The sequence below is a fragment of the Python bivittatus genome, unplaced genomic scaffold, assembly GCF_059951505.1.
Source record: "Python bivittatus isolate LINGU-HERP-01145 unplaced genomic scaffold, Pbiv_v1 ctg000440_np1212, whole genome shotgun sequence".
Classification (NCBI taxonomy): domain Eukaryota; kingdom Metazoa; phylum Chordata; class Lepidosauria; order Squamata; family Pythonidae; genus Python; species Python bivittatus.
This window is the reverse complement of record NW_028277063.1, coordinates 1,973,226-1,986,179: the sequence shown is the minus strand read 5'-3', so window position 1 is coordinate 1,986,179 and position 12,954 is coordinate 1,973,226. Positions and strand designations below refer to the sequence as shown.

General features: G+C 47.1%; 1 protein-coding gene across 1 annotated transcript; it reads left to right on the top strand.

Moving 5' to 3' along the window:
* Positions 1 to 5,668: 5,668 nt before the first annotated feature.
* On the top strand, positions 5,669 to 11,130 carry TNFRSF12A (TNF receptor superfamily member 12A). Its single transcript, XM_007432215.4, has 5 exons — positions 5,669 to 5,850; positions 7,809 to 7,910; positions 9,077 to 9,211; positions 9,329 to 9,383; positions 10,218 to 11,130. Exons 1-4 carry the CDS (start codon positions 5,736 to 5,738, stop codon positions 9,379 to 9,381), a joined length of 405 nt encoding a protein of 134 aa, XP_007432277.2. The 5' UTR covers positions 5,669 to 5,735; the 3' UTR covers positions 9,382 to 9,383; positions 10,218 to 11,130.
* The last annotated feature ends 1,824 nt before the right edge of the window (positions 11,131 to 12,954 follow it).

The following is a 12,954-nucleotide window of genomic DNA, read 5'->3' as shown; positions in this document are numbered from 1 at the left end:
GGCTGGTTCCCATTATCCAGACAGGAGCTGTTGGGAGTTGTGCAGGCAATGGGGCTGGTGCATCGATGGTCAAGCTTGTCTGAAACACCACTGGCTGAGATGCAAAAGCCTCCAATTAAGGAGATGCTGTGTGAAGAGTGAGACTTTCCCCAGCTTCGTGCTCTCCAGCTGCCTTGGACTCCGGTCTTCATCACACACACAAACACACACAGCTAAGATGGCTATCCTGGATGGGAACAATGGGGCACAAAACCCAATGTGGCTGGAGGCAGCAAAACTGCGCTAAACTGCCTTTTATTCTTGGGATCATGGCTGGTGTGAATTAACTCCATTTTGGGGCTTGAGGGCATGGGAGCTTCACCCGTGGAAGTGTAACCTGTCCTGAGGCTATTTAAAGGGAAAGGTGCCTGCAAAACCCCTCTCAGCCCTAGGAAACCACTTCCAAAAATATTGCCAAGAAGACTACATGGATCTGTCCATGTAGTGGCCAGGAGGAATCTAGGTTGACCCGAAGGAACCTAGCAACTTAACAGTGACAGAAAAGACACTTGACCAGACCCAGATTAAGGCCAACAGATGCTCTAAGCACAGCCCAGATGGGGTGCCCCTTGACAGAAGCACACCTCTCACACCACGAGACAGAAACGTGTGATGTCTGATAACATCCTCAAACCAAACTTTTAAACTTTAGTCACTCAGCATGCCAAAGAAAACTTTTTTTAACTGTGCAGATTAAAATCAAACACGGCAGATAAGGACAACTACCAAAAAATTCAACTAAAGTCGAGTGTGGCCGTGAAAGGGTTAAGGGCATGATAGCGATGGGGCAAACTCTGCGGTGCCCCCTTCCCTTGGCCCTGAGCACCTGCTTCTCTTGCTTCATGGTTAATCCAGGGCCGTGCTTGGCCAGAAGTCAGTTTAAGTCTGAAGACTGGCTGGGCACAGTCTTATCCCTCAGGTCTTGCCAGACTCAGCAATGCTCACAGGCACCCAGATTCTACTTCTTTGGTCTAGATGAGACCGACTGGGTGGACTGTTGTGTATTTGAGGGATGGGAACCTTCCAGTCTCCAGGTGTTGATGGAACTGGTCTAGTTGGCAGGGCTGATGGGAATTAGAGTCCAACCACAACTGGGAAGTGCCAGGTGTCCCTCCTCTCAATAAATCCATCTTCAGCCTGTCAGCTTCATAGCTGGCGGTATTTAGTGGTTACTTAAAGACAAAAGCACTTCAGAGAGCAATGCATGCATTTTAACCGGATATTTTGAATTGCTCCTGGGCTCTGGAAGAGCTGACCTCAAATATTACACTCTGCTGAGTCACGTGCCTGAAGTGGAGGGCTGGGCCTTGCCGGATGGCTGTATCGTTTTGGCAAGCAGCCTTGCGTCTTTTTCACCAGGGAATTTCTAAGATTGCACAACTCCTGGCTAGTGTGTTCCTTCCTTGAAACCCTGGGCATTCCTATATTGTCCTACGAAATTCAAAGATTTAGAATTGCACATGTGAGGCTGCATGTGACCTTCCTGGACATTGGGAGTGAAGGAGGGAAACTCACTGGGGATAAAAGAGGGTAGTCCTTGGAGAGGAAGGGGCAGGGAGGGAAGGGAGCCCATTGGGAGTGAAGGAGGGAAACCCACTGGGAATAAAGGAGGGTAGTCCTTGGAGAGGGAGGGAGCCCACTGGGAGTGAAGGAGGGAACTCCATTTAACAGATGTAGATCAGCAGAGAACTAAAATGATAGGTCAATCGGTCCCCTGGATGGATTGAACCTCACATATGGAGGGCTGGCTGATAATTATGGGAGCTGAGATCCATCACATCTGGACAGGACACAGCCAGGACAACTATGCTAGATCTGTAACCTCAGATTCAGCTAACCTGTTCTTGACTCTTCACTTAATGTAACTTGGGCCATCTCTTCACCTATGTCAGTGGCAAAGGAAAAAGATCATCTTTAACCCCTAAGACAAGGCGGAGCTTTGTATGATTCATTGGGGTTGTCGGGGAGGGATACAAGCATCTCACAAAGAAATTAAGTGGTTTGGAAATCTTGGAAATCTGCTTGCTAGGTAGATTTGTCCCAGTTTCCCCTTCCTCTTCCTCTTCCTCTTCTTCTTCTGATACAATTTCTCCAGCCCAAAGCCTCAACCCAGAACCAGTTTGCTGTTCCCAGAGTTTGAAATAATGAGAGGGAAAGGGCTTCTGAGGATCTACAGCAGTGTTTTTCAAACTTGGCAACTTTAAGATGCGTGGATCAACTCCCAGAATTCCCCAGCCAGCCATGCTGGCTGGGGAATTCTGGGAGTTGAAGTCCACGCATCTTAAAGTTGCCAAGTTTGAAAAACACTGACCTACAGTCTATCATGCATTTAGGTCACCAACAAGGAATCATGACTTTGCTATGATTACGGACAAAGATGGCTAAAATACAGGAGAACAAAATAAGTCAGAAGCAGCAAAGTGCGTTTCTGGGTGGGTGAACTATGCCCCAGAGTGTTTGATGTCTGAAACAGAAATCGCCTTCATGCGGGTATCAAGTCCTCTGCCAAGGCAGTTTTGCTTCCAGACAAGTTAAGCTCCCACACCTTTTATTTAAAATTTATAACATTTCAACCTGGCCTGTCCTCAGCCAAGTTAGAAAGCCCTTTTCTCATCTCCCCCTTTTCCTTTTAAAAACTCCTTCCCCGTCTGTTGCATGATTCTGTCGCACCGCTTTCTTGCAGTCTAGACAGCTCCAGAATTATCCAATTAGTGTCTCCAAGTTCCCTTGGTTTCAATTCCCAAAATGTCCTATTTGTTCCCCCACTCAGGTGGATCTACTCCAAAACCTCAGAAATTGGATTGACCCAAAATCAAAAATCTCCCTGCACCACCTGTTTATTGAAAAAGCATTTCATTTTGTATCAATCCATTCTCTGTGTGCCAGCATACATTCTCCCTCCCCCTCAAAAAATTTAAAAATAAAATCTCCCTCAAATTCAACCCCTGTTTACAAGACAGGTCCCCATGGTTTTCTTGGAGCAATATAGAAATGGTTTGCCACTGCATTCTTCTGGTATGATTTTAGCAACTTCCCATTCTTCCTGGGCTTTCCTGTTGGTATCCCATCCCGTAGGAAATGAGATCAGCCAAGGCTGCAATTGTCCCCTCCTGCAACATGCATATAAACATCCACACCCTCCTGATGTGCTGGATTACAATTCCCATCCCTCTGCAGGCACTGGGTGTGGGTGATGGGAACAATAAGTGGGTATATCTGGAGGGCACCGGTGTGTGGAAGGGTGAAATAATTAACTTACTTCGATCAAAAATCCATAAGGAGGCTACACCCCCACTGAAATGTTCCAAAAAGTTATGACATGCTTTCCAAGTTCACAGGAATTTAATATATTTCCTGCATAATAAATATTTAAACCAGGCACGGCACAGTAGTTGCCCTGAGAGAAAGGAGCATTTCTCCTTCTCTCACACCATTAGGGCTCAAGGTCATGCACTGAAACTAAATGCAGGGAGATTGAGGACACCCAAGCTTCTTCACACCGCCCAGGATGGCAGCCAATTGGGACAGTGTTAAAAGGGGGCTGGACAGGATCCTGGAGGGACACACTAACCATGGCTACTAATATTACTAGTACATCAGGACTGACAAACAGCCGGGTTGGTGGAGCGATTAAAGGCCTGGCCTAGCAACCAGGAGACGGCGAGTTCGAGTCCCCCCCGGCCAGGCATGAAAGCTGGCTGGTGACTTTGCAGGGATGCGGGGAAAATGGGAGGAGTGAGCATCCTATACCCCTGTCTTGAGTTGTACAAAATAAAGGTGGGAAATGAAACAAACAAACAAACAAAATACGTAGGATATATATATATATATATATATATATATATATATATATATATATAAAATAACACCTCCTGAATTATAGGGAATAAGCAAGGCCTAAATAATAACTGCCTGGGCAAAAACGTCAGAGCAAGTTCATCAGTACCACTGAGATACAATTTGCTATTATATTATTCGCAGACAGTTTGGACTGGATTTGGTACTTCTGACTATGGGATCCTCCCCGAGGATCTAGGATAACTAAAGATACCAAAATAACAAGTACTGCAACTTTTTAAAAATTATTATTATTTTTATCATTATTATTATTATTATTATGGTAGGTCACACAGTCAGCCAGATGTTTAGACCGGACTTGACATTTTTATCCACCTATCGAGTCCTTCCCAAGGACCTGGGATAGGCAGATGTTGTTTGATGGGGTTAAAGGTATCGTCGCAGGATGTAAGCTGTTCCAAGTAAAGATGCCTTTTGCAGTTGACTGATGGTGATTTTGTTAATGCTGATGGTGTTCAGGTGGTGCTCCAGATGTTTTGGGATTGCACCTAAGGTGTCTATAACTATTGGGACTATCTTTGCTTTCTTTTGCCATAGTCGTTCTACTTCTATTTGCAGGTCTTTATATTTTGTGATTTTCTCCAGTTCTCTCTCTTCTATTCTGCTGTCTCCAGGTATTGCAATGAACTCTATCCTGACTTTTTTGTCTTTCTTATCAACAGTTGTTGAGTCTGGGCTGTTGTGTGGCAGGGGCTTCTCTGTTTGAATTCTAAAGTCCCAGAACACTTCTTCATTTTCTATTACTTTGTCTGTTTTGTGGTCCCACCAGTTCTTGCCTGCGGGCAAATGGTATTTCTTACAGATATTCCAATGCACCATTGTTGCTACTTTGTCATGCCGTTGTTTGCAGTCTGTCTCTGTGATCTTCTTAAAGCAGCTAACTAGGTGGTCCACAGTTTCTTCAGCTTCTTTGCAGAGGCGGCTTTTGCTGTCTGTTGCTGTCTTCTCAATTCTGGCTTTGTATGGATTTGTTCATAAGGCTTGGTCTTGTGCAGCCAGAATTAGCCCCTCTGTCTCTTTCTTCAACTTTCCTGCTCTGACCCATTGCCAGGTCTAGTTGTTATCTGCTCGTTTTTTTGTGTACTGGCTGTGTAATACTCTGCCTTGCCATGTCTCTTTTCTATTCTTCATTTAGTCTTTCTCGTAGGCCAGTTTGGTCTCTTCGGTATTCAGCAAGCCTTCGCGGTGCACAAGCTTCAGTGCATCTTCTTCAGATATTCTTCCAATGCCCTTTTTTCTTCTTCAGCGGTCTGTAACATTCCACACCCGTCTATGCTCCTTGGTAAGGAGAGTCTGTCGATTGTTGTTGTTGTTGTTGTTATATCATCATCAACAACAACATCAACAACCCCCCCCCCCATTGGAAACACTAAAGGAAAAGTCCGAACTTGACGGAAATCGGCTCATTCCAAGGGCCGCAGGATTCCCAGCCCAGCAGGGCTTCCGAGAAGTCGGACCGGGCCGGGCCGGGCCGGGCCGGGCCGGCCAGGGCTCGGGCCCCCCTCCCCGTCCCCCTCCCCGTCCCCGCCTCCCCTCTCCTTCCTTCTCCGGCCGGGTTCGGTAAACGGGGGCCATTTCCTTGCCCGGAAAAGCGCGGCTTTCTCGCGCGGAGGAGCTCTTCCTGCGCTAACTCGCCGCCCGCTCCCCGTGCCCCCCCCCGCACCTCCCGCAGATCAAAGGACGGGGCGCCGGAGCCTGGCCGCGCGCCCGCCAATCCCAGACGGCGGGGGCGTCTCTCGCAGGGAGCCGAGCCGAGGAGCGGAGCGGAGCGGAAAGGTTTCGGCGCTGAGTCAGACGGAGGCTGGCGGTCGCTCGCTCGGTCGCTCGCTGGCTGGCGGATGTCCTCGGTGGCGGCGAAGGAGCAGCGAGACCCACGAGCGATGCTTGCCTGGGGAGCCATCCTGGGGCTCTTGCCCGTGTTGCTCGGGACCGCCCGGGGAGAGCCCATCGGAGGTAAACGGAGGGCAGGGAGCCCTTAGCAGGGGGTCCTCTTCTCCTCCCTCGGCAAACTTTTCTTCCTAACAAGTTGAGAGTAGGCGGAGCAAACAGGTGCGGGTTCCAGCGTTAACTTGGTACGGAAGGTGCCCCGGAGCTATACCTGTTGAATTGCCGCCAGTGCCCGCTCGCGGTCCGCAAGTGCCGTTTGGAGCGAGATGGGGGGAGGGCTCGTGCGGGATGAGGAGGAGCGGGCAGAATGGGACAAAACAGAGAGAAGACGGGTGGGCGGCTGGCGTGTGAGTGAATGAATGAATGAATGAATGAATGAAGTTTGTGCCCTTTTCTTGTTGACCATAAGACCGCTTGTGGGATGGGGATGGCCGGGGTCACCTTTGTGGAGAAAACGTGGAATGAGGATCTCGCAACGATTTTTAACTTAACAAGTATGCGGGTTTCCCAGTAACCCAGCTTTCTAGCGGATACTCGTGTCGGTAGACGCTGGGGTGCGCCCTGCCCAAAGCACAGTGCGTTCACACGCGGTGTTAAGGAAAAGGCTTAGATGTACGAACCCTGCTAGGAGGAGAGAGATTCAGTGTAACGTCGGTGCAGTCATCTTCTCAGTCTAACAAGGACTCCCTGGACAGTTTTTCAGCAGGTGCAACCCTCTCTATCGCAGTTCCGTTACTCTTGAAAAAGGGCTGAACCTGTTGAATCGTTACCTGTTAAGGAGCCGGTAACTTAGCGATGCCGGTAGGAGCTTTATGGAAACGAATACAGGATAACGAAAAGGATTGTATTAATATAAAGTAACATTGGCTTAGTTCACTCCGACGGAATTTTATAGAGGAGAATAGTTAAGGGAAAAGAGGCTGGACTCGAGCAAAAGCAATCTGCACATGTTTAGTGGCGCCTTCTTATCAGCTCGCAAATTCCGGAGTTGAGGTAAACCCCGCCCCTCCCCGCGAAATTAATCACCGAAGCGATTGATGTCAGAAGTTGGAATGTTTATGAATGCAAGGCCACGCCCCCTCGGCCCTGCCTCCCTCCTATTGGCTGGCTTTCGGGATGAAAGTCTCCAAGCGTCTTATTCCTGAAAGTGAGAAAAGTGGGGCCGACGTGAAGGGAGTGCGATCTGACGTCGGCGTCATGCGACCCACACTGAGTCATCTGCCCGCCCCAGTTCGCCTGCTCTGCTTCTGGGCTCAGCGCCATCTGGTTGCCTGCTCGCACGGGGCATGTTTTATCAATGAAGTCATTTAAAAGTGAGGGACGTGATAGCAGGGAGGGAGGAAGGCTCCCTCTCCTTCTTCTAACCCGCCTCCCCCCCCCCCGCCATTTAGCCATGTGATGCCCTCTGAGTTGAAACCCCCCCATGTTCTCCTGTTCTTAGCACTGGTTCACGTTTCGGGGTGAAACACAACACCCCCTCACCCTAGTGACGTTACCCCTCTAGAAATAGACCTGGTGTCATGGGGGGAGCAGGGATCACATGGATTAAGTGCTGCAGCCCCTCGTTCGTGAGTCTCATTTTGTCCTTATCTTTCTTCCCTATTTTCACCCAGCTGTTAATGCTTCTCATGCCCCAACTTGTTTGTTGTTTTACTTTTCCTTCCTTCCTTCCTTCCTTCCTTCCTTCCTTCCTTCCTTCCTTCCTTCCTTCCTTCCTTCCTTCCTTCCTTCCTTCCTTCCTTCCTTCCTTCCTTCCTTCCTTCTTCTTCCAAAGGTTCATGCATTTCTTCCCACTAGGAGAGTAGCTATGCCTGCAAACGTCGTGCATGCCAATTTCCACAACCCCAGGCAGCAAGGGATTATTGGACCTGGAGTCCAACACATCTGCAAGGCGCCAGAATCAGAAGCACCAGCACTGTGGTTAATACTGCTTTGCTTTAGGGAGGCAGCAACTTCCTGATGCTGTTTGTGTGAAAAGGGGATGAGTGAATTCTCAGTAACCTTTGGGATGTTTTTCTCCACAGAGCCTAGCTGCCCTGGAGGCCAGTCCTGGAGCTCGGACCTGGAAAAGTGCATGGATTGCTCCGTGTGCCAGCATCAAAACAAGAATGATTTTTGCTCTACCTGTGAGTGGCTCCTAACAAACCCTGTGGCTGTGGTCCAGGAGGGCTCCCACACATCCTTGGTATTGCCCTGATAGCTCTTGCAGCAGTCTGGGAGAGGGGACGAGCAGCTGGATCTTCAGCCTGCCGCTGCAACAGATGATTCTTTGGGGCTGAATGTCTGGATGGTGAAACGGTTGAGGGCAGGCCCGGCCTGAGACATTTTGCCCCCCGAGCCCAAAATCAAGATGGTGCTTCTTCTCACTGCATGTTTAGAACCCAACAGACTAGCAATTGAACTAGTCTGGATGGAGGATCCCATCTTTCAGGGAGGCCAAATGGCACCCACAGCTCCATTCCACGTAGCTTGTCGCGATTCCCCTCCCTGTCACGTCTGCCACCCAAGAAGGCAGCCCTCTTCCTTTTCCCAAAGTTGGGCATGCAAGGGCCGTTGGCTTATTCAGGGATGGTCCAAAAAGTCAAAGTTCAGCTTCGACCACGTGATTGAAACCCTTCCCCATTTGTACATGGGTTGCACGTAGGCAATCAGAGCTTCACAGCATCCATGAAAGGGGGCGGGGCTTTGATCACATGATTGTGGCCGCCATCTTGGCTTTTGCAGACACCCAGCCAACTACTTTTAGCTGTAGGTCTGCTTTGTAATGATATTCTTTATTTTTAATTCCTCCCCTTTCGATTGGGACCAAATGGTAGCAAACATTGGTAATTTCCACCAATAATCTCCCAATGCTAAGAGCAGACATGGATGCTGCCATCCCCCTTACAAAGCTCCAAATCTACCGTGTGGCTGCTCTGCATCAGCCTTTCTCTCAAAGCTGCATCTCTGGGCCTGGAATTAATTGCAATTCAGAATGAAAGATAGGTTCAATTTTTGGCCAGCCTTCTTACGAGCAGGGTTGTGCTGCTGGCAAAGAAAAAGATAACTGATATTTTTTTCCCACCCCTGCTCCAACATTTAAAACTGGAAAAAGTAAAGCCTTTATATGCAATTTTATTCCACTGCTAGTGGCAAGTCAGCCTCGGTTGGCAGGAAGGAAAAGGATTTTTGAGCAATAGATGTCTGTTTCAGATTAAGAAATTGGCTACACCAGGCAAAGATCCGTTGGGATTAGCTGAAGGCCATTTTTGGCAGGGAAATTTAAGGTGTTCTTCTCTCCTCAATCTTGCAGGTGGAGACCCCCAGCCCACCAATACATTAAATTTGTGGTTGTTAGTTGGAGCATCACTTGGTGCTGTTTTTCTGGCTAGCATCATTGGGGGCATAATAATTTATGCCCGCTGCCGAAGACGAGAAAAATTCACCAGTAAGTTCTTCCTCTTTGCGATATTTCATCCTAGCTGAAATTGTCGTTACAGTGAGCATCTCTCCTCCTCTCCTTCACATGGATAAACATTTAACTATCTTTCTGCTCTCTTTCCAGCCCCGATTGAAGAAACTGGAGGCCACTCAGCTCAAGAATCACTGATACACTGAAGGTGAGATGGGGAGGTTGCTAATCTCGGTTCCTTTCCTTGTCCTTCCTTTCTACCTGTGGGTACAACACTTCTACTAATTTGGCAAAGGGGAAAAGGAAACCAAGTTTCTAGTTCTCAAAAACAATCAAGAAATGTTTGTTTTCCCTCTTTTTCAAAAAACCTCCCCAATAACCTTGAACAGAAAACTTTTTTTCTAAATAGTGAAACATTTACAGAAGCTAAATATATTTGTGTGAAGGTCTTTCAGTGACATCACACTGTAATAGCAGAAGTCTTTTTTTTCCCTTTTGACATAGTTCGTGTTCATTCCGGAACACTATCATGTTTGAATAATCTTAGAAGGCTATCCTAGCATACATATTTCACTGGGAGTAATGCCTGACTAAGTCTAATTTCTGAATAAAGTTGGTTAGGACTATTTTGTTGATCTCACACCCTCCCTGAAAACTTTGAATGTGGCTTCTCAACTTCATGCTTGGGATATTTTTGCTTTTTGAAAATCCTGTTCTTCATCAGATGAGCTCAAGTAAGGGTAAATGGCATCATGGCCCTTTATTAACTTCACCACGACCCTGGCAGGTAGGCTGACCTGAAACTGGTACCTGGCCCAAGATCACGAATAAGGTTAATGACCAAGCAAAGGTCCAGTTTCACTGGTCTGTTTTCAGCGCCTTCCTTTCCCAAGGTAATACCTCTGAGATCTTTCGGCATACCCACCTACCATTCCCAGCCAGAGGGATGGGAACTGCGGGAGACATCAAGGAAGGACCATGTTGCAAAAGGCTGCCCTGACTTTGAGTGCCACGTTCATCTTCCTTGTTTTTCTCCCCACAGATCTCTTTTTCAACACTTCAGATCCAGGAGACAGCAAGGAAAGTGTCACTTTTGATTACCTCGACTTTTCTTGAAGCTGCAGGAGAGACATTTTTCACCTGCCCTGGAATTCTGGGGCCTTACACTTTGCACACTCAGCAATGGGCTGTGAAATCTACTGCTCTCTTGTTCACATTTCAAGAAAAACCCCCAGCAAAGCTTGGATGGCCCCTTTGGGGAAAGGCTGACCACCTTCCTTGCCAGATGCTTTGTGCCATGAGAGGAACAAAAAGGCTCTTTTTCAACACACACGCACCCCAGGCCTAATGCCCCATATTGGGGTGATTTATTTTCCTATGGGGTTACAATTTGGGGAACTTTGCAATTCCTAGATCTGCCTTGCGGGCCTCCTTTGTTGTTTCTCCTCGGGGAACACTTTAGGGAAAAAGATGAATGTGATTTTTAGATCATCTGTATATAGAGAGAAATATTGGGTGCTAAAACTCTCCATGAGAGAGGAGCACGGACTAGCCTCAACAGGGCTTCTTGCACCATTTTCTCCAATCAGTGGCTGGCCACTACATCAAAAAGACGATCAGGTAAGTAATTTGGTACCTCCAGATGTTCTGGACTACAACTCCCATAATGCCATTTGTATTTTTTCAAGTTGCCTCGGGCTTATGGGAGTTGTGCTCCAAAATACCTGGAGAGCACCAGATTGCTTTCTCTGATTCTCATTGCTGTCTGCTCTTCTCTCTTTTCTCTTCTCTTTGGTGCTCCCTGTTGAGATACTATTTATGTCTTCTGCTCTCATAAGAGAATTTTAATTTTATTGTGTGATTGTTTTTTTCAACCATAGTAAGAAAAAAAAGCATGTCATTTCCTGATACAGCGTTTGTGAATTGAGCTAAAATAAAAATGCTTAAATGTAAAAGGTGCTTAAGTTTGGTATGAGAGTGTTACAAACTATGTTCCACAGGAGGTGAGTATGAATATTGATGGCCTGATTTGCCCATCACTCTAAACTATAGTTTGTTTAATGCTGTATTAAATAAACCACAATTGGCCAGATTTCCATGGTATAAAAGGCCAAAGCCGAATAAACCACCTTAAGGTTTAGTGTGAGATCCTACTTTTTTTTTGTTTAAAGCATTTCACATAAATGAGATCACATCTTTTTACGACAACCCTGTCAGGTGGTTCAGCATGATGAGACTCCAAGATAGAGGCGCCACTCACTTGTGTTTCCCCCTCTCACATGAGTTCAGTGGCAAAGCATATGTTATATATGCCAATAATCCAAGTAAATTCCCAGGCATCTCCAGTTAAAAGGCAGGAGATGATGAGAAACAACTTTGTTTAAAACCTGCTGTTGACTGCAGCAGGTAATACTGTGCTAATGAATAAATCAGTGTCTCCGAACTTTGGCTGCTTTTGGATGTCTGGACTTCAGCTCCCAAAATTCTTAGCAATGCTGCCTAGGGAATTCTGGGGGTTGAAGTCTATACTCCAGGAAGTTGCCAAAGTCAGGAAACATGGGGATCAGTAGATGAGTAGGACATCTTGTCTTGCATTCTTCCCCACTCTGGTGTATCCATGTATTTTCCCTGCTGTACTGTATTATTTTTCAGTTCAGAGAAGTTGATGCATGATTCTTTTGAGGTAGCCTTTGATCCAGGTTCCCCAGCACGCTGGGGAATTCTGGGAGTTGGAGTCCACACATCTTAAAGTTGCTGAGGTTGAGAAACACTGATATAATTCTGTTCTTCCTTGCTTGTAAGGTGTGTTTCTCTCTTTCTCTCTAATTGGCTTCTTTGCAAGATCTGATCTCCATGATTTCCCCCTATTTATAAGCTGCCAACCTTCACTGCTTAAGGCATCCTTTGGAGAACTCAACAGGGGCAGATGATCTCACCTCTCCCCATTTTAGAGGCAGATTAAGACCCCTTTTCTTCCATTAGACCAGTGTTTCAGACTGCTGGCTGGGGAATTCTGGGAATTGAAGTACATCTTAAAATTGCCAAGTGTGAAAAACACTGACTTAGACCTTAACAAATGGAATGTTTAAAGCAGTGTTTCTCAACCTTGTCAACTTGAAGATGTGTGGACTTCAACTCCCAGAATTCCCCAGCCAGCCTTGCTGGCTGGGGAATTCTGGGAGTTGAAGACCACACATCTTCAAGTTGACAAGGTTGAGAAGCACTGCCTTAAAGTAATATTCTTACCTGATTCATTACTCTTGGGGGGAGGAGTTCATATAATTTGGTCGTTCAGTCAAAAAATAATCCATTCATAAATAAAAGAGTTGGCATTGTTTGAAGAATTCTAACACATCAGCCTGCCCGGCCACCTAAATCTAGAAGTGCCGACAGAGAATGCCTGTGCCTCAGAAAAATCTCTCAACATGCTCAGGAGCTGAGTTCTTTCACAGGTCCACGGCTGAGTTTTCCCCTTTGACTTCTGCCTCCCCACCCACAGACTGGCCCATAGCCCTGTTGGAGTCCTGCCTGCCAGTTAAATAGGAGGCACCGCTTAAGATCTGGGATGTTCCTTCCACGCAGGCCTGCGAAGCAGTCGAGGCAAAGTGAATTTCCAGCTTTCCTTTGTGAGAAAGCAGACTGAGGAGTGCCTAGCTGGCAGGCAGAGGAAAAAAAACTCCAAGGGTAGTTTCCTGTTTTCTTTGCAGCTAAAGTATAGCCTAAGGCGCCCCGTGTGCTTCCTCTCTGCAGCCAAGCAGGCCTGGGTCTAGCCAAGATTT